Raw genomic sequence first — 25020 nt, 5'->3', positions numbered from 1 at the left:
TGTATATGCATCAGCATAAAAACGTCAAAAAGCGTAACAACGCATCAATAAAAGGCGAAGAAGGAAAAAGATTTCTAGAAAGCAAACACGGAGGCAAACGATGCACGTTCCAAAATATTCAAAAAATCTACTTTGCAAATGTTTCGTGAGGATGGAAATACGTTCAGCGTGTTTGGTCTCAAGGACTCACAGGATGCATTCAGTGAGAAACACTATGTGACACATGAACATGGCTGCAGGGTTTCCAACAGAGTTTTATAGTTTTTTTAAATTTTCTGGTTGTTTATTTAACGGGGTCACACAGATAAAAACTCTAACATACTGATAAGCAATGCAACATATGTAATGTATGTACAGAAGGGCTGAAGCTAATTTGCAACCCTCATCCCTGGTTAGGCTTTTAAAACTGAGTTCAAACAATCATATAAATGAATCAGTAAAACAGAATCAGGATAAAAACATCAGGACAAATAAAACTGTGTATGTGTTTGTGTGTGTTTATGTATTGTGGAGTGTGGAGGCATCCTGCATCACCAGAAACATAGAAGAAATTATGCCATTTTGATGAAATGCAATATTAGGGTTATTAAGCTTCAGAGAAAATGACCAGATGTGTTACAAGCCTCATATTTAATAAGTGAGGTGACTGTTTGTAACATAATAAGGAGAAGCTCAGGAGATGACTGATTGATCGATCACATCGTATGTTTTTACTTTGCAGTAGTTAATCCGAGCGGCGCGTCACAACGTCGGAGGGAAAAAACAAAAAACCTGAGTTTTTACAAGTCGTTTGGGGAAAAGTGGACAAACAGGCCCAGTGAGAGAGGTGTCGCATCGAGTCCCCTCGCAAAACCAATTTCCTGTGGGAAAGTCTGGACTGTTTGCGATTACATTAAAACACATGGTACCTTTAATTTTCTTAAAGCCTCAAAGAGCTAAAAATATAAAAGAGTTTGTTCTGAGGGTGGTCTGAATCCGCTCAAGCTTCTCTGCAAATCAGAGATTAAATTGCGTGCATGCTTAAAACTTTGAATTTCACTTTTTGGGGTCACTGAAGGCTAATTGGAAAGCAGTTTGGATCAAAAATGTACCAAATTCAGTAGGAATTATGCTCTGTAGACCCTGAATATTCATACCGCATTTCATTGCAGTCTTGCATGTACTTAACATTACCATGTTTAGGCAAAAAACAGGTTTTGGAGGCCTCTAATAGTGATGACAAATTATCTTTGTGAAAGCCAAAATTCCCTAGAACGAAAACATTTCCTTCCAAAGTGCCATCCTTGCATTCTAAGCATCCTATCAGGATTAAAAAAAAAAAACATTACACCAGACAGAAATAATTTCCTGATGATAGCCTGAAACACCGACTGAAGATCATCACAGCGAGACCTCCAGTGTGGCGACCGCCGAGACAGGAAGGAGGAACCTGAGCCTGAATCTTGACACTCTAAACCTGTCAGGTCAGCGCGCTGCACGGAGCAGAGAAACAACAGGAAAAGGTAGCCGAAAGGGTTTTCCCGCCGACCCAATCGCTACATCTCTGTGGAAGGACGAGGGGGTGGTTGGGTGGGTGGGGGTTACTTCCTGTGTTACCGTGACCCACTTCCACTGCTTGCGCTGACTCGGCCTGAACACCTAAACTACTATTCCTGCTCTGTCCGTACAGCTAATTTCATCCAACAGGACACATCTACCTGGACTAATTCAATGTCATGATGTTTCCATCCTTCCCTCCGCTCCGCGCTTCCTCTCATGGTAGTCGGCCGGCTAGATAAAGAGGCCTGCCACCAATCAACATTTACAATAACAAAATTACAGATAATAAATGAACCGGAGAGGGAATTTCAATCTGAATGTTTTCTCCCGACTCGCTCTCCTTCAACGAGCGTCATAAAAACAAAGGAGGTGGAGGTGAAACCGTCTCTCTCTCTCTCTCTCTCTCCTTTCCATTCTCTCCTAATCTCCCTCTGCTTCCTTTTTCTTTCTCCTCCCATTCTCTTGCTCTTAAAGCACCCAAATATCGTATTAAACAAGGAAATGAAAACTAGGTCATAAATTCTTTCCACATGTTGCTGCATTGCCCTGACGTCCAGGCCGGCTCCGGTGATGGATTGAAGGTATGGTTTTAATTCCCAACCCCACCCCTCCTCTTCTAAGACCCCCCCTCCACACACACACACACACACAGACACACACACACAGGCACACACAGGCTGGACCTTCTAACCTAATATCCCACTGCACTCCACCCTTCAAGCCTCACTATTCCCTCTGCACTGGCTCTTGTCTCTGTTAACTTCCAAACTGTCAATTCTCCACCATCAATCCATTTCTGATAGGTGCCCCCCCACCCAACACCACCACCCCCCCTCCTATCTAACCTCTGCTCCTCCACACTATTAACACAGCACAGCACAGGTCTGCACTCTGCTCCAAGATATCTGGCCTGTGCCCTCCCTCCTCCTCCTCCTCCTCCCCCTCCTCCTCCTCTCCCTTTCTACTTTCCAAGAAAGCAAAGAAGAGAGACAGCGAGAGGGCAAGAGGAAATACTGGCAAGAGCAGGGAGATTAAGACGGGGATGTGCACGTGGAGGAGTGAACGGGTTGTTTTTGTCTCTTCTCTTATGACTCTCTTACTCTTTAGCTTTTATTTGTCACCAGTACTGAGTTGGAACATTTACAAGGAGCTTAATTGTACGTGCAACTTTTAAAATCTGGACCGCATTTCCTATCCTAGGCCTATCAAACATAACAGGCACAACCTACACAGCAATACTAATAATTTAATAAAAGATCTGGACCAAAACTCCAGCTTCAGTTTTAACTCTAGTTTTAACCCAGTACAGGCTGTTTGAGATGCCTCCTCTCGATGTGAGATCTCTCTCTCTAATAAATGATTTGATCTAATGATTCTATCTTAATCTAGTGATGACGGTCATCTTGCTGAGTTGTGCCCTCCAGATTATGATTGGCCATTAGGAAGCATTTCAAATGTAACCTAATAGCTTGTAATGATTTAGATTCCTTTGAAGTGCTCGTGTTTAAACTTGGCGGCCAACACACGGTCATTTTTACTGTAATTTATCGCCCCCCCCCCTCCCCAAACCAGCTGGCTCCCTTTTTGTCTTCAGTCTTGTTTTAAATAAAGATAGAATTGTTCTTTGTGGTGATTTTGATACATTCATGCTCACGAGTCTTCTAATGTCTTTGCGACTGATTTTTTAAATATCACTAAATCTTTTAATTTTTCCTTACCGCTGTCGCCGAGTGCTCGCTCATGGAGGAATTGTTGGGTCTCTCTCTCTCTGTAAATTAAAGAGTATGGTCTAAACCTGCTCCATGTGAGATGACTTTTGTTGTGATTTGGCGCTATATAAATAAAACTGAATTGAGTTGGAACATGTGTCTGGCCAAACTCAAAGCCATGGCCACACTCTAAATCTTTAGTCCGGGTCTGAGAATATCATCTGTGGAAATTATGGATATGTTTGTATCTGATCACCAATGCATTGTTTTTAACTGTGAATTACAGCCTGCTGGTACTATATCATCCTGCTCTAAGTATACTTGTGTCTTCGTCCTTCTTCTTCTTTGTCTAAATTCTGGTCTTCCATCTGGTTTATTCTTTTAATTCTCTGAGCTCCTCAACCTTACATCTCATAGCTCCTTTGAAGACTAGAAAACAGTTCTGGTTAAATGACTCATGTACTCAAAGCTGTAAAAAGGAAATGCAGAACAGCAGAACTAAGCTGGAAGAAATCAGGTCTCCAGGTCTACTTTGTGGCTCTGCAATAGTTATTACTCCTTTATGATAGGATGATGAAAGATTTCTGCACATCAGCACAATCCCAGATTTCTATTTAAGACTGTCGATCAGTCAGTAAACCCAACCTCTCCTTGTGCCTCTGCTGATTGTGATGCTGATTGTGAAAATGTTTTTATCACGCTTCACTGGAAAGGTGATAAGACTTTGTATTAGCCGCAATCCTGCCTGTTGAGATGTTGACCTCCCACACTGGGATACTTTGAGCTATTCCCCCCCACCCCCCGATTACTCTGCCTGAACTTCTAGAAATCATGTCTCATATGAGAGTGTCCTCCAGCCCTCTTGACATAATTCCAAGTTTTTATTTGAAGTAATGGAATGTATCGGGCCCCATTTGCTTTCTATTTTGAACAGCTCACTGTCTACTGGTTGTGTCCCAGATTACTTTAAAACTGCTCGTATCCAACAAGTCCTTAAAAAAAACCTTGGCTTGATCCAACCCTCCTAGAGAATTATCCAGATTCTTGAAAATATTGTTTCAAAGCAGCTTCTTGCTGCTGTGGAAAACAATAGTATCTTTAGAAAGTTTCAGCGAGGTTTCCGTCAGTATCACAGCGCTGAGACAGCCCTTCTCAAAGTCACTAATGACCTTTTCATGAATGCTGACGCAGGCATGTATTCAATTCTTGTGCTGCTTGACTTAAGTGCAGCCTTAGAAACAATTGATTATGGTCATTCTTTTAGATATCTGGTACTGCATTAGACTGGTTCTTATCTTATATTTGTCAAATAGGAGGTTTTGTGTCTCTGTTAACTTCTTGTCATCATTTTATCAAGTATGGTGTGCCTCAAGGATCAATTCTAGGACCAATTTTGTTCTCCCCATGTATGCTCCCATTGGGTGACGTCAACCGTAGACGCGGTGGGTCTGTTATGATATGTTTGTTATGTCAGAATCATCATCATAGTAACGCTGCTCAAATTTCTGTAAGAGAGAGTGTTTCATTTTCCTCATTTCCACCAGAAGGTGAGTCATGGTCAACTGTCAAACCCGTGATGAGCTCTGTGACTCACGGCTGGGAACGAAACTTTATGGTAGGTAGTAAAAACATTAAGCAATGAAAGCACAAGAATTGGAGACAGTTTTACAGCCAAGTGTTTGCGTCTTTACTCTAATGCTTTTTGGCTCAGTTTGACATGAGTGACGATAAAGAGAATTCACTTAGAGGTTGTCTAACTGGTGTACAAGAAGTCTCCAAATGTGCGCCTGCAGGAGACAAACTTTACCCTCAACAGAGGACTGTCTGTTTTATCCATTTGATTCTGTAAAGTAGAAGGTTTAGATTTACCTTCAACTGAAATCTGGAAACCACCTGAGCTTGAAACAAAACGTCAGTTTTATGGCATCTGAGACTCAAAAAGTGTGTCGCAGGGGACAAGAGAGTAAAGAGCAGAAAGTACAAGTGACATCAGTGTATGTGAAGATTAGGTTAATAAGGGTTTGGAGCCACACCAGTGCAATGACGTGACCATCTCTGGCAACAGCATCACAATCTTCCCATCTGAGGTCAATCACTTCCCCAAACATCTGTCGTCTGGCTCCAGTTTTCTCATTACCAGAGGGTCGGCACACATTGTGGAAATAATGATTAGTAGAAAGTCGGTGTGGTAGTGCTGGTGGTGTGTATCAGCGAGAGTGATATCATTCACAGGCCTCATGGAAAGACAATTAAAGACACTCTTTCTGCCTCTCATGCACACCGACTGACTGATTGATGTTGGATGTCAGATAGGAGGTATATACGCTTGGTCTTATCTCTTTCCTGTGTTTGAAATGAGTAAAGGGTTATCGGCCTTTAGGTCCAGAGGCACGAAGGAAACCCGCCTCTTCAGATGTTTGAAGCTCCTCTCGCCCCCTTTCCTCTTCCTCTTCCACATCCTCATCCTCTCAAGGAGACTCTGTGGTGTTATTTCCCCACTTTCATTACCTTAGATGTGTGTCCCAGACTCAAAACACTTTGTTTAGGTGGTAAAAAGTGGGCTTTCAGATGATGTAACATTACTGAGCCTCTTTGGATGTCCAAAAACCAAACACTTAAACGTTTGTGGCAGTTACAATGGATTCCAATTATTGGATTATTTTCATTACCTGTCGACTATTTTTCTTGATTCATCAGTTAGTCATTTGGTCTATAAAATGTTGATCACTGTTTCCCAAAGCCCAAGGTGAAAATGTTTGTCTTGAACAACAGTCAGCAACCTCAAGATATTCAGCTTATTGTCTTAGAAAACTAAAGAAACCAGAAAATATTCGCATTTCAGAAGCTGGAACCAGAGAATTTGGGCATTTTGTCTTAAAAAAAGACCCAAAGCAATTAGTTGTTATTGACTTTTTTTACACTCCATGGTTTCCTGCAGCGCTTTTTAAAATGAAGAGCGTCTCTGCTAACGTCAAAAGACATAATTACTTTCATGTGAAATATAATATTTGGCTTACTGCGCTTAAGGGAACACAAGCAGTGGCTCTTACCACTTCCACTAATCAATTTCCTGGTGGAATCCCAGCACTGTTAAATATCATTATTGGTATCGACCACAAAAGTCCAATATCAGTCAGACTATTTAAGAGGAAACATCTGGCGCCTTGCATCAGTCTGGCTACAGTGGTCTGTGAATGAAAAGTGAAAGTGTCACACTCAATGGACAAAAAAAGCTCTTTAGAGTCAAGGGCCAAGACAACTGCAAACAAGGGAGAAAAATCCAAAACTCCAGGAAAACGTGTTTCAACACCCGGATAAAGGCTTTCAGATGTCATGTTAAAGGCTTTTTATTATACACAGAGTGCCTTGGTCAGTATGTGAATCCCAAAAGATTTGGTGGAATATTCCTTTAACATCCAAAGTCAACAGCCTTATTGCTCAAGAAACAATAAAATATTCTATCATGACATACGTAATTGTATTATTGTATTGTGAATGAGTCTATTTTCTAGAAAATCCCACAGGAGACAGTTTATGGATAGAATAACCACAAAGGAATGTGTGTTTGGGGAAACCAGAATATTAAATTCCTGACAAGACACTTCATCATAAAATCATATATCGCCATTAAGGAGGGTTTGCTCGATGATTTGCAACGTTGCCCACAATTGTTTAACACACCCAAAGATATTAAAATGAATGGTACGGCAAAATCTTAGACAAATTTATATCATCTAATGGAATAAATCACTGAAATCTACTCATATGAAGAAGACGTGACAGAATGTAAGCATTGTGTCCTAAATAAACATTCACATTAACCTATTTCAAGATGTCCAGTAGCCATTCATCGTTCGCTAGCTGAACCGAGCGCTCTCTCTTAGCTTACAGCTTGGCATGTCCGTCACCACACGCCCACCTTTGCTGTTTGGGCTTGAACCAGACAAACAACTGTGGGGGAGCGCAGCCATAATCACCAGAGAGCTTAGAGCTACAGTCTGTGAAGAAAAGAGGAGGTTCAGGGAGCATGATCTCATGGCCTCCTCCCTTTCCATAATTCACCACAGCCAGTCAAACTGGCCCCGAGATTTGGCCTCAGTCACACAACCATAGACGCAGGATACACACCCTTTACACACAGAACAGAGATACGTATGTGTGGCCAATCAATGGTCAGGAAAAACTCCAGCTGACTGGGTAGAAAATAAATATTTGGGTGGCAGTTACTCCGAGTGACAGCTTTGAGGGCGGCATGTCTTTTACACTTCTGACTGCTTGGGGGAAAAGTTCACCGAAGGCTCCACGAAAATCAAACACATAACTCTCGCAGTGGGAGTTGTGGCGCTCGTAATGAATGCGTTCGGGCTGAAAGCATAACTTTTCATTTACCTTGATGAACGGTGGACGCCACAGGAATGAACGGCGACAACAAAAGTTTAGATGAACTGAGTTAACTCTGATTCTCTTATTCTCAGAAGCAACAAATACATTGAAGATATATGCAGGAATGAAGTAGTTTGTTTGCAAAGTACTCTTGATATTGTATTGCTTCTAGTTTGGAGGTGTGTGATTGTAGCCGCACCCAAAAGTAGGTTTAAGTAGGTCAATTTATTCAATGACACACCCCCCGAGTCTGTTAGACACCTCTGTACCTGACAAAGAGCCAATTTGGGCTCAAAATATTGTGTTGTTTTTCTAACATAATAAAGCAGAATCTTTTAAAGGCTGTGTTCAGAAAGAAATCATTCTTAAAGGATGGGTGCACAAAAAAGTCTCTCTTAAAACAACAGTGAGGTGCCCATATGAAAATTGACATGTTTTTCTTGCTGTAATCATTCTTCCTGTTCATTCTGGTCATTTAGATCCCTTCCTAAACAATTTAAGTGATGGGGGACAAAATCCACAGTCCTTGTTTTGTGTAAATCTATTCCAAAGTTTATCTGAAACTAATGAGGCTTCAGCAATCGAGTTAGACAAATAAACAGAATATTTTTGGTCTTTTTAGTGCAAGATTCTCTCTTTCTCTTACTATCCTACTATTCACTGCAGCTTAACAGGAGAACAAAAAGAGGGAATTTTATACTAAAAAGTCTAACTTTGGAAGATATCCACTTTATTTGCAGCTGAAGCCTCTTTACAAGCTTCAGATAAACTTTGGAATGTATTTTTGCAGAAAACAAGGATTTTGTTCCCCAACACTTACATTGAAAGGCATCTTTTAATGTTAGTATGAACAGAATGAATGATTATACTAAGAAAAACCGCTTTCAATTGATTCCTTAATTTTGTTTCAAGACAGACTTGAAACATTGCAAACCTATCCTTTAAGATCAGTGACATGCAACAACAAAAAAAGAAAAGTGTCGTGTGTGCATCTCACCTGCGATCCCTTGCAGCAGTCCACACACGTTGAAGATGCTCTTCTTCATGATGCTTTGGAAGCACATGGTGAACACCGAGATGAACGCCACGGCGCAGAGCAGCAGGATCCCCGCCGCCAGGAAGATAGAAGTAGCCTGCCAGAACCCGCTGGCAATCTCCCCAAAGTGTATCGCGTACGGTCCGCACAGTATTCCACGCTGCAGGTGGGGCAGTTTTATACAGCGGCCGTAGATGCCTAATGTGGGCCTGTAGGCCTCCCCGGCTGTGGTGGCCCCATGGGGGCCGAAAACGGCATCAGGTGTGCGGGGGAATCCCACCAGCCAGTCAGTGCTCATGAAGGCGATGAGCTCTCCGAACGCGGCCACAATACTCAGCAGAGTCCACAGCATGGAGCGGCAGGTGACAATGACATGGCACATGCTGACGGTGGCTGGAGTGTCCCTCTGTTCAGACTTTCAACGCCGTTGAGAGGTGAAGAGGTGGATCGGTGTGGAGCCGAGGTTGTGATCCTTCTCCGGTGGAGATGTGAGAGCGAGTGAACACTTCACAGGAAGGTGGAAGTAGGTGAAAACGCTGTACACAAAAGGTTCACGTCAATGATTCACAGTCTGCTCCTTCTCACTCTCTCTTTCTCTTTTACTTCTTATCTTCCGCCGGTGTTGTTTTGGCACAGTTGTTGTTCCTCCTCCTTGAACTCACCCTCCGTCTGTCAGCTCGGTCTTCAGACTCTGATTCTGTCTGTTTCTTGGTGTCTACATCGTATTGAAGTTGTGTTCCCTTAGCCAGCCTGCTGGCGTCACATCAGACACACCTATGAGATAAAACAGAGACAGAACAGCAGAGTGAGTGCCTTAATTGCATGTATAAAATGTAATTGCTTGTATAAATGTATAAATGAAGCTCTAAGATGATCAGTAATTTTCTTTTCATTTGAGGAAGTGCGGCTCTCAGCTCTGATCTTTCTCCCCTATCTTATTTGGACAAGCAGACGTGTGGAGACTGAGGAAAGTGTGGAGGAGGAGCAGAGAGAGGCTGCTGGTGTAGATCTTCAGAAGAGCGTCTAATGAGTTGTGTAGGGATGTGTTCATTGGATGTGAGCCACTTCTGTTCTGAGTGTGTTTATGTTTAAGGATTTGTGATCGGGGGACTCGTCGTGTTCTCTATTCGCAGTGGATCTTCTTGACTGAGGTTGTAAAGATAGAAACAGACAATTTATTTACATGTCTTCCTTGGTGTGTGTGTGTGTGTGTGTGTGTGCTGTGGAGGGTTAAAATAGACGTGGAAACAGAGGAATGAGAAGCGGATGCAGACAGAGAGAAAAACAAGCCTGAGGCCTCTCATCATGCAGCCCACACAGCTGACCTGGGGTCAGCCAACGCTTGATAACATAACGGCCGTCCGGCTGTCACATGACCACTGATAACCTCAGTGACATCAACTGTCCTGCACTGCAGAGTCAGTGACACTACAATGGGGAAGTGGCAGATGGTCTCAGCCCATAAAAATGCCACATCTTTCCCTAAGCTGTACACAATTGACACATAAACCCAAATCTGTCACAACACATGACCGGATTGCTATAATAACTCATGACATTTGTAAATAAATGTGTACTTTGCTCCCGTTTATCGCTAACTGCCATCCTGCAAAAGCTCATAAAAGCTTTTACAATTACTTGTCTTAACACCAGGTTCCAAAAAAGTCTTTGTTGTGCACAATCCTCAGGAGCACAGACAGTGATAATTAGTATTTTAGGTGAGGTTTACTTGGATTAAACAGCAAAAGTGCTGGCAAATTAGCAGCAGTATCCGCCTACGTGGACAAAAAGTCTGACAAAAAAAAAGAATGACTCCAAGAAACACAACCTTACTCAGCAAGAAATGTCTGAGAAATGTCAAGAAATGTTGACTAAGATCTAATGTTCATTAGTCTTTTTAAGGAACTGTTTCGATTTCGGGGAAATCCACTCATTCACTTCGTGGCAAGAATTAGGTGAGAAGTTCAATACTACTCTTGTGTGCTATAAGTATAGCGCTAGAGCTAGGAAGCGATTAGCTGATAGCATAAAGACCGTAAACCGGGAGACAGCTAGTCTGGCTCTCTCCAAAGTTAAAAAAAATGCTAAAAGATGCCTCTAAAGTTCACTAATCAACATGCTGTATCTTGTCTGTTAAATCCATATGTAAAAACAAAAATTTGTGGGGTTTTTTTTGGTAGTTAGGCTACGTGCTAGCCAGAATAGCTGCTAGCGATTTCTCCCTGCCTCTAATTTTTATGCTAGGCTAGGTTAACCACCCTCAAGCTCCAGTTTCTTCTTCTCATCAAACACAATTCCCAAAATGTCAAACTATTCCTCTAAACTAGGTTGAGTTCTCTCAGAAAAATCTTCTTGAATGCCGTTTCCCGCCAAATCTAACTGTTATTTGCTATAAATGGCCTTCTCCTCGATGAAAGCGTCTCTAATTGAACTATAAACTGCTCTATTTCACTTATATAAACATTACATTAGATTAACAGGAATTATTTTCACACTTTGTATGAAGTTCTTTTACATTGAGTAACTGGAGAAGTCTAATCACACTACAAAAGATATTTTTTCTGAAGACAAAAACCACAGACAACACAGTAAGAGAATAGGTTCCTATCCAAGGCCTTTGATCCTCTTGACATTAAACAGTCAAATGTAAATTCTCTGTGAATTATATAAAGTTTCAGCAGAACATACATTAAAAACGCAGAAGCTGGAATGCATTGAAAGATGCTTATACAGGCCTTTGTGCTCATGTTATAAATACAACTCTGAGCCAAAACTGACAGTTGTTTCTTTTCTTTCTCTGCCCTGGTTTCCATGTTGCCTCTTGGGAGTCTGTTCCCCAACCGGTGTCTGGCAGGGCAGCAGAGGGAGCCGGGGGCCACTGCTGACACGTGTGCCGCCCGCACTGCGAGGTTTCCATCACTCGGCCCCCGGTGTGCCCTTACAGCGAGGGGACGGGAGGCGCTGACGTCCCTATGCGGTCACATCCCAGCAAATGTGAGTAAGAGCATTACACAAACTTTAAACTTTGTCATCCTGTTGAGATATCAACAACGTTCCTCTTTTTTTTTCTCCCCCCTCTTCTTCTTCTTTTCCAGCGGAGAAAATGACCCAGATCTGTGGTCTCTTGTGGTAGCGGTATGTGTTTGTCTTTGTGTATATATATATGTGTGTGTGTGTGTGTGTGAGCTAACGTAACTGTGTGTTTGGACTAATGAGATCATAAGAACAGGCACAGACAGCCGCCTCTGTGGATTTGAACCAAAATTAATTTTATGAATCACAAACGTCCTCATTGCCTCACCAGGAACAGATGCAGGAACAGATGCACGCAGACATTCACTAACTGAGCTTTTTGAAAAACTTTTCCAACCCCTCCCACTCTAAGACGTTAGAGGGAGCAGAATCCCAGAGGTCCTTTGACGAGACTGATGTTTGACGTTAGGATTTAAGACAAACGGCTTTTCGGGCATGAGACACGGGCGGTTGGAAGTTTTAGGGTCAAACATTTGCTGGCCAGTTGCGAAGACTAATTCCTCACTGACAGGAATATTGTTGGAAAACACTTTGGAGTTGAAACAATTTGAACCAGCTGGGCAGATATGGAGCTGAAGCGAACCTCTTTGAAGACCTGGACACTTAACCTTTGACTTTGCTTGGCAGCAGTATGTTTGTATCACGTGCATGTTGGTTAAACAGTACCCACCTGCGGGTCTCGGTTTGTCTGAAGCTGGCTTGAATGTGGGTTAGTAGATCTGGAACAAGTCTGGACAAGTCTGGTTCTATTAATGTACCAAGTATTTGTCGAAATATATACACAGACGTCTGCTCGCTGTTCCCAGACAGACAGATATGAGTAGTTATCTTGAACAGGAGTTTTCCCAAGATAGAGTGAAGCATGGTAGTCTATATATGTGAGGCCTAAGGTGGATTTATGATGTCCTTTATACTCCCTGAAGAACCACAGGGGAGACCAAGGATTATTTGAGGCTCGGTTTACATACACAGAGAAGTTTACAGCCTTCAGACTGCACCCACCACCCCACTGACGCCCAAACACTAATCCCCCATGTGCGCACACACTTACAAGACTCCCTGCCATCCGACACATGCTCCCCCAAAGTGTGAGCCAAAAGAGGGAAATGTCTCCTACATCCTTTACTAATTTGGAAAGGGTCAAACTGAAACTAATAATCAGTGACAGCCCGAACAACTAATTGATGGATGGAAAATCTGAGGTACCCTGTGGAGTTTCTGACCTCTAGTAGTGCTACGGAGCAGTTTTCTTTTAGAAGTAGCTTCCTGTTTTGTTTGTCCAATGATCTATAGGTGGCTGTAATGCACCAAGAAACACAGCAATGAGAGGAAGACTGCAACTAATTAATCTGTCAAATATTTTCTCGACTAAAAGATGGTGAAAAATGTCAATCAAAGCCCAAGATGCAACCTAAGATGTCTTGTTTTGTCCTGACCAACAGTCTGCAAACCAAAGATATTCAGTTTACTATCATAAAGGACTAAAGAAACCAGAAAATATTCACATTTAAGAAGCTGGGAGCAGAGATTTTTAGTATTTTTTCTTAAAAAAAAGATTCAAAATGATAAATTGATTATCAAAATAGTTGCTGATTCATTTTCTGTCACTTGAAGATCCCCTTCAGATGTGTTTTAATGTATAAAAATACTCTGCTTTGATAATAATTTGTCTGATATGGGTTTTCCACAAAAAAAAGTTTGGTCAACTAGTTAAAATTCTTATAATTCTACATCTAAAAACATCCTTCCTTCTCAATAAAAATGCCAGAATCTATGAATTAAATAAATATTTTTCATTTCAAAAGTTTAACCGGACACAAGACGTCTCCTACGTCACCATTCTCAGTGTTTGTGCACTGGAGGCTTCAAGTTTCCACATCACACTTGTGTGCGTTCCAGATTGGACCACAGTTGGCTTCAAAACTAGTTCTGATGTCACAAATCATGCTCGCAGGCTCACGACTCAGATTTTTGCACTTTCCCCCTTCTGCAGATTAATATGAAAACAGTTTTCTAGTGTAAACTCTACACAGTGAAGCCCAAACATCACAGTCAGGTGACCATAAAAAAACAAAAAAAAACAAACACTTTTTTGACTGGAGGGGAGGGGGGGGGGGGGGGTGGGGTGACTTAAAAAAATCGGCATTGCAAATGTTTGAAGAGGAAGGAAATGCTTTCAAAATGTTTGTTAGATCTGAAGAATACACACAATGGGTTTGGTAACGCTGGATGTAAACATAACTGTTGTGTGTTTACAAGAGACTCCACAGGGCACCTTTAATCTGAAACTATTTGGATTATCAAGTGATTGTTTCAGTCATTTTTCTAGCAAAAAAAAAAGGCCAAAAAAATCCCCAGTTCCAGCTTCCCAGTTGTGAGAGATTTACTGCTTTTCTTTAGGTTTTTGTCTTGTGGTCAAACAAAACTCCTTTAGGAAGTTGTGATAGGCACTGTTCACTATTTTCTGATACAGTTTTTAGACTAAACAAGTAACTGATTGATTGAAAATGTTTGATAGTTGCAGTGATCCGTTAAAGATGCCTGATGGGTCGGAGACTAACACCATTAAATGCTGAATTTACACACATTCCAGCACATAAACACTCTAAAATAGAAATATAAAAAAGCCAAAGTCCACAACTGCTGCTAAAAGAATCCACTCAGCTTTTCTCTTATCACAGCCACAAAACAGCAGGAAACGCCTCTCCACGCCGCTACTGACAGGAAACAATCTACATATCTATAGACATGCCATGACTGGAGCTATGCGTCACCATGGAGAGTGTTTGTTTGGAGCTGGATGGAAGGTTGAGGGAGAGATTAGAGAACATCAAGAAAGAGCTTTAAAAAAAACAAAAAAAAAACATCCGGTAAACTTCTACAACCTGCTGTCGAGCTCATCTGTCAGGGCAATGAGGGGAAATATGCACTTTCTTTTTTGGATTCCCTGCGTTTCCAGCCCACACCTCTCTCTCTCTCTCTCTCTCTCTCTCTCTCTCTCTCTCTCTTCTTGCCTTGTGTGACCCGGACAGCCGAGCAATTTTAAAACAAAGGGGGTGCTTATAATCTTTGAGGATCTATTTGAATGAGAAGCCCCTGCAGCTCCTGAAAGGGAATGCAGGAGATGATTAGTCACGCAGGACCTGAAAATACTAGTCCGGTTAGACTTTCCTGTCAAATATGAGCTCTATTTAAGATGAAACACATGGAGAGAAATCCACCAAGTCAGTGACAACAACCATGTAAATCAATCGCTTACAACAAAAATCACAAACTAGTATATTTTCTTATTCCGGGAAGCCATCTGATTTGTATTATTTTGTATCTCCTGTGTAGGCGGGAACGAAATAAGTCTTGGCCTTGTCGTTATTCAAGGAGAACTCTAATGGTAACAATAGCAGTCAATAACAAAGGACTATAGTCAGCTTTTCCACAAGCAATAGAGCCAGTCTTTCCTAACACTTGTGCACATCTGCTCAGCATCCTGTAGCTCTGTGTCGCTACGGCGATCTTGTGATTCAGACCAAAAACATAATATTTATATCCCGTCACATCAACCGTCTCTTCTGCTGAAGAAAGAGAGGAACCCAGCTGCAAGTTCATATGAGTAAATGACCGGATTGTTCTCCCAATGAGTCACCTCAGTGGCTTAAATGGAAAACAAGTGCAGAGCGAGTAAGAAAAAGATGGTCCAACCTGTCTCCATCGGTCTGTGGATAGTCCAGCAGCTCTCCTGGAGATGTGGCTTCAGTGCCCTGACTCTCCTCCTCCGCTCACACACTTTTAATGCCTCTCTCAGACTCCGGCTCCTGAAAACCCTTCCCCATGTCCCTCCTCCCGGGCTGCTACGTCTCCTCTGATTGGCTGGGCCGACATTGGAGCCACACTTCTTGAGAGGGTCCACATGGTGGCCATATTTCAGTGCTGAATCTGGGTTAAAATAACAAGAGCTGGAGCTGCAGAGGGTCTCTCCTCTTTCTCTCTCTCTTTCTCTCTCTCTCTCTGTCTCAGTTTCTCTCACCTCTTCGCTCTGTTTTCATTGCTCTCTGCACCCTTTCAATCAGCCAAGGCCAACATCTTATTATCAGCCTAAATGAGAATTGCATTTTCACTCAGCGCAAAGAGAACTCGCACACAAAACTTATCTGCTTGCTGCCCCTGATCACCAATACATCAGCCACAAAGCACACAGATCCTGTTACATCCTTCATTCAATGAACAACAAACATCTAACTGCCAGATTAGATAGTTGCAGTTAACTGACTGATACAGCAGATGGTTCACCGTCTGAGTAATGCCTTTCTGGCTGATGGGAGCAATGTGTCCCAGGATTGCTTACAGCAGCACTGCATGCATGCATGCATTCAAGCCAACACTGCAGTCAGCTACAGTGTTTGTCAGACTTTTGTGTTCACTCACACAGCAGAGAAACAAATGAGTTCCATATGAAGACGGAAAAAGGGGGCTGACTCAAACAGGAAGAGAAGCTGATAGGCCAGGCAGCGTGAACGCAGCGTGGAAAGCCCGAGGAAGAGGCCTTTCTTATCAGTCTGAATGGAAGTTAGGTCATTTGAGAAAAAAAAAAAAAAGTTCCATTCAACGCAGCTGCTTGTATCTCCAAACCTAATAAAACCTTCTCCTTTTCTCCTTTGACTTGTTTCCAATAAACCCTGGTGACTCATCCTCACCCTGGTGTTGTGAATTGGATGGAAAGAGGTTAATGGGCCATTTTAAAGCCACACATTCTCCTGAAAATGTCTAGCAAAACAACTGTTGACCATTTGCTAAACCCTGCCTCTCTTTGTTCATGTTGCTACTCTTGTCGAGCTTTCAGTTCTCACATATGTAATTTACAGTGATAAAGATTGCAGATTTACAACTTCAAAACTCAATTTTTTTAAGACATGGGTCCTTGATTTTTAGACTGAGGTGTACAAAAGCAGACTTCTCATTCCTAGCTGTTTTGTTAGCTGTTTAGGGGTTGATTTCTGGCTTTTGTCAGCGGCAATGTCGCTAGCAGATTTTATCAGCTCCTGTTGTCAGCTCACTAATTAAGCCAAGGTTCATTCCATGAGTTGGTTGAAAATGTGCTGTCTCATGCTGACTATTTAATGTTTCCATTTAACTTGATTTAAAGGAATAATCTTGTAAAACATGTCTTACTAATGATGATAATAATAAGAAGAAGAACCTTTATTGATAGAGCACTTTTCAAAATCCACATATAAAGTGCTTCTATCCACTTAATGGCTACATACATGCTAAAAGATTGGCGCTAAAGCTATAAAATAGCATCCTCACTAGCTGATCCAGAAGACATGTACAAAATGAAGAATTCCTATTGTAGTGCTGTGTAGAGCTAGTTAGTCCTAGCTAGCAGATTTTATCAGCTCTTGCTGGCTAACTACTTAAGCTAAAGTTAGCTCCATGAGTTGGTTGAAAATGTGCTGTCTCTGGCTGACTTTTTAATGGTTCCAGCTCATTCCTTTTTAAGATATGAACCCTGTAAAAGGCTTAAACATCCACTTAATATTGTGCTAACAGACTGGCGCTAAAGCTAAAGCTAAATGTCTGGGGAAAAAATAGCATCCTCACTCATATTTTGTTCAAATATAATGCTGTTTGACTGCACAGCTCACATACTTGTTCGTATTTTCAAACATATTTTAATTTTTAATGTTACAAGACAAAACTTTAAGGATGCTGACTTGTTTTGTGTTTGGCTATCACTAGCTCAGTGAAGTAGATTGTGAATTTCCCCAAATCCAATGAACAGGACAGAGCCGTTCATTGGATTATGCTAAACTCTAAGGCTAGAGATATACTTGCTTTTTAAAAACGTGTTTGCGTAGACAACCAGCTGCATCGTGAACAGAGTTGTTCACATACTTGTGTATGTACTTTGTGTATTACTGGAGGAGTCTACTAGAGGGCACAGCAGAGAACTAAGGATATTAATAGACCTTCCAGATTTGCATCATGTAAACAATAAACATGGCGACACTCAAGGAGGTTACTATATTGTTAATTCTGAGAGCACAGCAGAACAAGCACCAGTGCCAGCTATTGTGGGAAGCATATTTGGCACCATGCAGTGGCAATGGCACTTTGTACAGATGCGGGTAATTGCAGACTTGGTCTATTAACTTGTCTTCAAAACTTTCTGCCATTGTTGTTGCTGCTGATGTGTCTTCTGACCCATGACCCTGTCACACCCCCATACTGCCTCTACACTGCCCCTACCGTTCATATTGCATATTGCATATTGCAGACACATGGCATTAATTTCTGAGGATGTGCACTACGAAAGCTCCAAATGGACGCAGGATACGTGAGGCAGCCATCATGCACACACAAACACGTAAAAGCAAGTATATGTCCGGCCTTATAGCATCCAGGACCAGCTTCCAAAAAGTATTGTACTTGTGAACAAGTCTGTTTTTAATGAAACCTCTCACCCAACAAACTAGTGTACTATCTTAGTTAGTTAATAACTAAAATACTAAATAATAGGGTCCTTACTTTTGCAGTAACATATGGTTATTACTGTAGATACTGAGCTCGTTAGCTGCATGCTAATGATTGCAGCTTACTTTAGAGCAGCTAAACACACAGTTTCATCCATTCCTTGCACTTCTGCTCTTGTGTTTCTGGTTTTGGAAATGTGATAAAAAGACACCACTCTCCAAACTCTCGCTAATTGCGGTTTGAAGGACGGTCAGTTGCTTCTAAAATACTTCAGTAAAATACACTTTCTGTTTATATTCTCATCCCTGTCAGGAGCCAACCTGACTGTGAGTGGACCTAGTTCTCACATATCATGTTTGTGATTTGGAGATGCCGATACAGATCAGACAGGGACTGACTACAGATCGTCTTACAGGCTAATGGAAAGCCAGCGGTGCTGCTGAAGCCGGAGTTGAAGATGCTCCAGGCGATTTCTCTTGGCAGCCCGAGGAACTCCGACACAGCGCAGACCCTCACATCAAAAGACCAGAGGATCAGAAGAGACAGCAGAGAACGATCCTCAGCAGTCCCGATCGCAGCAGCACATCCGCACACATGTACGCACCAGACACATGCCAAGCATCATTCATACAGAGAGCACTGGGAAGAGTCTGGCTGTGGACTGCTGGTCATTCATCTTTCCTTGTCAGAGTCTGGTCAATAGTATCATGTAGATCTAAAGAAAAAAGCTGAGTCTGGAGCAAAGCAGAGTGAAAACAGTGTGATAACAGCTTCATACAGCCAAGATGTGGATGACGATATTTTCTGGAGCAGCCTAAACATAAAAATCTTGACATTTTCTTACTTTGGTTTCAATTATCCTTGATTCAATTATGACATACTGCTCAGCAACAGTAAAAAATGTTTCAAAGTAGTGAACTTGTATTTATTACTCGTCTCAGATAGAATAAAACATTACAAGTTATTATGTCAAATAGAAAATATGTGCCAGTAGAAGTAAAAACAGGTTAAATGAACCATCTACAGGATGAAACGAGCAGAAACTGTTGATCTTAAAATGCTTTAAATGCTAAAACATACAAGAATGGAAAGAAAAAACATATATGCTCAGTATAAAAGCAGATTAGTGAAGGCTCAGCCAGTTACTTTGCTGTAGTTTTGTTTGTCTGACAATTGCCACGGACACACAAAAAGGAATTTCTGAAAGGAGAATAGACTAAACTATACTCTATTGCAACATCACGATCTGTTCTCAATTTCAAATTTCACACTGAGCAGGATCTGATTTTGAGCAGGAGAGTCATAGCCAAGAGTTTTAAAAACAGACATTTTTACCTTCATTATGGATCCATTTTAAGGGCTTTTTGCAGTGTTACTTTTACAAGAACTGCGTCTCTGAACTGTGGTTAAATAACCTCTTGGTTCTAAGCTAATTTAGCCTGACTCATGGCTGCGACGTTAAGCCTCTAAATAGAGAGAGATGCCGTCATACGTGAACAAGAGATTTATTTGTGTGGCAGTAAACACAACACATGGGCCTACAGGTAATTGCGCTATATTCAGAGCTTCACTAGATATTTAGGACTGACAAACAGCTCATCGTTTTGGTTTTTACACCCTGCAACTTCTTCTTTTATGGTTCACTCTCTCATCGTCATTTCCAGCCGAAGCAGACAGCTGTTTTCAGCAAAGGTGCATACAGACAGTATCTGTAAAGAACTCACCACTTATCTTGCTAATGTTAAACAAAGTTGCGAACATGACTACAACAGTGTGTCTATACACCTGCGACCTAAATATTCAGGTGCTCCGAAGCCCCGGTTGGATGAATCAGTCAAGGAGTCAGGAAGGAACTGATTTCATACTACAGAAACCAAATGTTTTATTTTGGCTCGTGTCGACACATGATTCCCGGACATGCTTCAGATATCTCAATGAGGTTTTTTATCTCCACGTGTTTTCAATCGGAGCTGCGCCTGCACGTGTTACGTCACTCCGAGTCCAGCCACCCTGGAAGAGGCTACGCGGGGCTCGGTTTTAAAAGGCCCCCGTGGAAAGAGATAGCGGAGCAGAGGAGAGACATATGGAAAGAGATGGATGGACAGATGGAATATTTGCCTCTGAAGAGAGCTTATGGAGTTTCCAGTTGAGGAAAATAATAATGACAGCTGGCTGTGCGGTGAAATTAAGATGCAGAATACTAGGAAAACACTCGAAAGTGCAAAACAAATGTCTAGACATGCAGAATATCTGATAGCTGATGGTAGCATATGGATGTAGACGGTTTACCCTTCCAATTTTATCACCTCACCTCCCAAAAAAATCCATGTTTAAAAGCAGATACGGAGGGTAGATGGGTGTTGGAAAGTCTTCACTGCTATACATTCACTTCTCTTTGCAATCAGAGAAGTCACAGTTTGAATCCCACAGAGGGAGCAGCTACGACCATCTGGCCACGTCAAGGCCACGACTGCAAAAGGCCCGTCAACAGTCACATGGAGGCAGATGTTTAACATGCACACACAGAGGGGGAAAGACCTGCATCTACTGGGCACCATATATTTCCTACCACACAGTCTATGTTGGGCTGGATGTTGTTTGAAACTTTGAGTTTCAGTGCAGAAAATGACCAAAGCAATACTTGTTTCTATACCTTACTTTGAGAAATATGAGCATGTTTTTCTAAAAAAAACACTTTCTTATTTAATGAAAGAAGTAAAAGTTCTCAAACAGCTGCACAAGAACGAGTATCAAGTATTGAGGTATGGCCATTTTGTGACTTCAACAGCAACGTTGGAGGCATTAAAACAATTCTCTGAAAGTACATTTGTTTGTTGAGCTACATAACATCTTTTCTTCTACAGAATAGCTTCACTGACAACTTTAACATCTTATTCATATATTTGACATTGATCCATCTGTTTAATACGACAGCTGAGGTCAAGAGACAGATAAATTTCCTCCATCGAGGTCACGCCACATCATTTTTATTCATTATGCTCTTGTCAGTTGTGGCTGTAGTTCCCCATATCTTAGTGTGGGAGCGTTATCTCTGAGGCATATTTGCTAATTTATGAACTTTGGGGAGTACTGCTGGAGCGTAAACACACGGATGTGTTGAAGGTGAGGAAATCCTAACACTGAGCTCCAGGGGAAGCAAGACGGGAGCGTGGGAAAGAGTGAAAGAGGGGAAAGAGGAATAATGGGAACTGTGGAGAGACCTGCATGTTAAACACATCTCAGCTCGCAGTCAACAGGGAGTACACCTGCGAGAGGTGTGGAGCTAACATGTCGGCCACAGACTAATAACACCTACGACTGAAAGACAAGTTGGAGGAATTGTGGAGAAATGAGTAGTGTGTGGGGGGAAAAGAAAACAATTTCATGTATCCCAGGAGTCTTTTTTACTCCAAATACATACATAGAACATAATAAAAACACAGCGTAGCGGTGCACACATGAACACGTGGAGCCGGGCACACGAAACATGCACACCTCTATTTGATCTCGGTGTAAGTGGTCAACTGTTTTCCCCCTGGAAACATCTGTTTATACGATCTGACTGCCTGTGTGTCAGTCTGGTTTGGGTGGTGAGGTGGAGCAGGAGTCACTCCAGGAGGAGGGACGGGATAATTTTTCAGCTGTGCGTCTGGGTAGAAAGGCGGAGGTCAACAATCCCTCATCTTCTCATATTGACCATAACACCCCTCGCATGGCGAGCCCACACCATGAAGGTTAAGAGGGTGATGGAAAACAAAGACCATCTGACATATCACAGTCTGGCTTCAAAGTGGGTGGCCAACCGCCACAAACAGGGAGGGTTTCACTGGATAGCCATCTTGTGAAAAGATTGCTCTGTGCTGTTCTCCACAAATGCATTTTTTTTTTTTTCCCCTCCTTGCTTGCGTCTGTATGGCATCTCTGAGCGGTTAAATATCAGCTCGTGCTGTTTGAGCTGAGGATTAAAGGGTCTGAGGAATGGCAACAAAAAAGGAGATAACATCCATTATTGTGCCACAGGGTTCTCACAGAGCGATAACAACAGAGCAACAATCGCTACTACTGTTTGTTGTATGGAAACCAAAGCAGAAAAACTGGTCACTGCATGACTTTACAAAGAGAAATCCGGAGCTATTTAGAGTGAGTAAGTGAAGAGTAATGTGGGACGCTGCCAAATGTGGGTCACCGAAGCTCACATGAATCTATCTCTTTTTTTCTAACAAATGCTAACAATTAGGACCGCTGTCAAATTAAACCTGGAGTGTCATGTAATTGAAATCACATGACTCCACACATGTGATGCCATAGACTGAGGCAGGGCAATCTTCCAACTTGCTGTAAAGATCAGTCAAAAGGTCAGTGACAAAAGGATTGTGAGTAATGTTAAGAGTGTAGATTTGTTATAAATGAAGCAATGTTGCCAATTGTTATCAGATGTGTTTATGATATATATTCATGCCTTGAAATATGCTACAATATGGTGAAAATATGTTTCATATTTTTTTTATTTGAGTCAATTGTTCATTGTCCCACTTTAGAAAATGTGGTTTGAAATGTGGGACAGCTGGTTTTAGTAATGTGGGACAGTCATATATGTTGATAGATTGGTGAAATATGCATTTAAGTACATTAAATGTGCAATAGCAATAGTTATTCAGAGGTCTTAGTCTTGTAATGCTCAATTTTAACTTATTTTTAGGGCAGGTGGCAAACTATATTATTACTAATATTAATATATAATACATAATATAGTACATTTCCATACCAAATTACTATACCAAATGACTGAATGTGGGCATACACTTTGGCCTGGAGTATTTTCATGCACTTAATCAATTTAAGTGTGCTAAAAAAAAAAAAAGGAAAATATTCAACAAGGTGAAATATCGCTTTAAGAAATTAGAGGCTACATTCTTCACACCTATTTCCTCTGACTGCTGATGGACTGGGGAGCCCGAGGAGCCCCGGCACTTCTCCGTTTCCCACTGTTAGAGCTGCAGAGTTGGGGGCCCTCAGGCCTAACACTGTCTCCATTATGCTTAACCATTTCCAGCCCCACCTTAGCCCTGCAAATAGCCCCGGGATCCATAAACGCAGGGGGTTGCAGGAGAAAAGCCCTTCCACTTCAAATCCCCATGCTTCTGTTTTCCAGGTCCGACTCAGGAAATCAGTCACTCTGCTGAGCTCGGGTGGACGGTGTTTGGCAGATCTCTGGAGGGCTAAGAGTATTGTTCTCACTGTGTTTTGTGCTTGGGATGAGTGCAGTTTAATCCTAACTTCCCCGTGGCTCTGACCTGCTGCTCCCAACCGAGTTTCCCACTATAGCACAAAACAACACAAACTCCCCTGCAAGCTGAGACCTCGCTGGGCTGCTTTATCCAAACGCCCCTGGGGGCAGAGCCGTAGCTGTTGTGGGCACTCCAAGCTTAACCTGATACTCTGCTCGAAATCAAAAGTAAGCACCGTGAGGAACAAGTGGAGGGCGGGGAGCGGGGATAGCCATGAGTTGGCACCGGACTCTCTCAAGTTTCGGATAATAGAAGTATCAAGTGATATCATCCCCGCTCTCGGGCTCTTGGCAAAACACGTTAAACGGCGTGCGGAGGAGGCGAGGGGACGAGCGATGGAGACAAATGAGGGCAGAAACTGAGAGAAAAGGAGGAGGCCGAGGACAGAGAGAAGAGGTGGGAAGCTGAGAAATGGAGCGTGTTGGTATTGTCACACTGGTTTCGGGGGAGTAAAGAGAGACGTGTAAGCACTTTCTCTCGCGGACAAAGAGATGAGTGTTGAAGAGTCTCACAAAAAAACCTGTCCCGTGTCAGATTATACCAAAACAAAGCGGATATGGACACCGCCGCAGTATCCTGCAGACACAATAGGGAAAAATCTGTTTGTATTAGAGCTGACATGGCAGTGTATTTAACAGTCATGTCTCATATTTCTAGAATAAATCAGCAGAGACATCCTTGGATGAAGCTGAGAATATATAGATAGAGACTAAAACAAATATGACACTTTGAACTAACTTCCTGATAGAAATAAGTGAGGTTTAAAGATGTAATTCAGACATCTGTTGCTGCATATTCCTACAGTGATGTATCTAATATGGAGCATAAAGACAAAGGAGGTTCAGGCAATAACAAGTATGAGATAACAGGAAACAGGCAGCTGACATGAAGTCTCCCCATTTTATTTTAGGAGCAAAGTGACAAACGATTATACTGTTTATTATCTTTGCGGGGGCTTTCCACTTTGAAATGACCTTCACAGGTGGTCCCTGCTCAATATCTCTCATTCCATTGTTTTCCTTCATATTGGAAAAACATGCCCCCCCTTCCCACTACCGGCACTCCCCCAAAACACCCCCAACTTCCTACTTCATCCAGATAAATATACCAGACAGATTTTCTCAGAGTCAGCGTGGCAGACAACGAAAATACAGCACGTGGAAGATGCTGCTTTATCTTTGGGTGAACTCTCTCTCTCTCTCTCTCAAGAGTCTCGCTCTGATACAGCAGTCCAGTTGCATGATAAATGCAAAGACGTCCCAAGATGATTCATGGTGTGGTAAAGCGGAAAAAGTACATTTCTGCAACAAAAAAAATTGGTTTCACTGTAATAGTTGCTTTTCTTTCCCCCTTGTGAATTACTGTTTAACTTTTCCTCCACAGGCCTCTAAAATGATCAAATACATAAATCCGAGAAGGAAAATGTGTTATTTCAATGACTGTTCACAATTGTAGACATATGTAACCTGTCATTTGGGAAACATTTTTTTTTTTTTTTAAAGGGACACTTGGACAATTTTACACATAACAGTCAATTAAGCCTGTGAAAGCAGCTGTATAATGG

The 25020-nt window shown here is 42.0% G+C and overlaps 1 protein-coding gene across 2 annotated transcripts in view; it reads right to left on the bottom strand.

Moving 5' to 3' along the window:
• Nucleotides 1-25020, bottom strand: part of LOC121885642 (LHFPL tetraspan subfamily member 2a protein) — a 45726-nt gene that overhangs the window by 1260 nt on the left and 19446 nt on the right. Inside the window, exons 1-2 of one of the 2 annotated variants that reach the window (XM_042395307.1) lie at nucleotides 15397-16417; nucleotides 8629-9441 (exon numbers count right to left, since the gene is read on the bottom strand). In XM_042395307.1, the coding sequence (XP_042251241.1) occupies nucleotides 8629-9049 (421 nt within the window). In that variant the 5' untranslated portion in view covers nucleotides 9050-9441; nucleotides 15397-16417. Of the gene's footprint in view, nucleotides 1-8628; nucleotides 9442-15396; nucleotides 16418-25020 lie in introns of those variants that run through there. The other variant, XM_042395306.1, reaches the window with a different exon arrangement.

This window comes from Thunnus maccoyii, chromosome 19 (genome assembly GCF_910596095.1).
Source record: "Thunnus maccoyii chromosome 19, fThuMac1.1, whole genome shotgun sequence".
NCBI lineage: Eukaryota > Metazoa > Chordata > Actinopteri > Scombriformes > Scombridae > Thunnus > Thunnus maccoyii.
The sequence above is the reverse complement of the archived record's forward strand: the minus strand, read 5'-3'. Positions and strand labels throughout refer to the sequence as shown.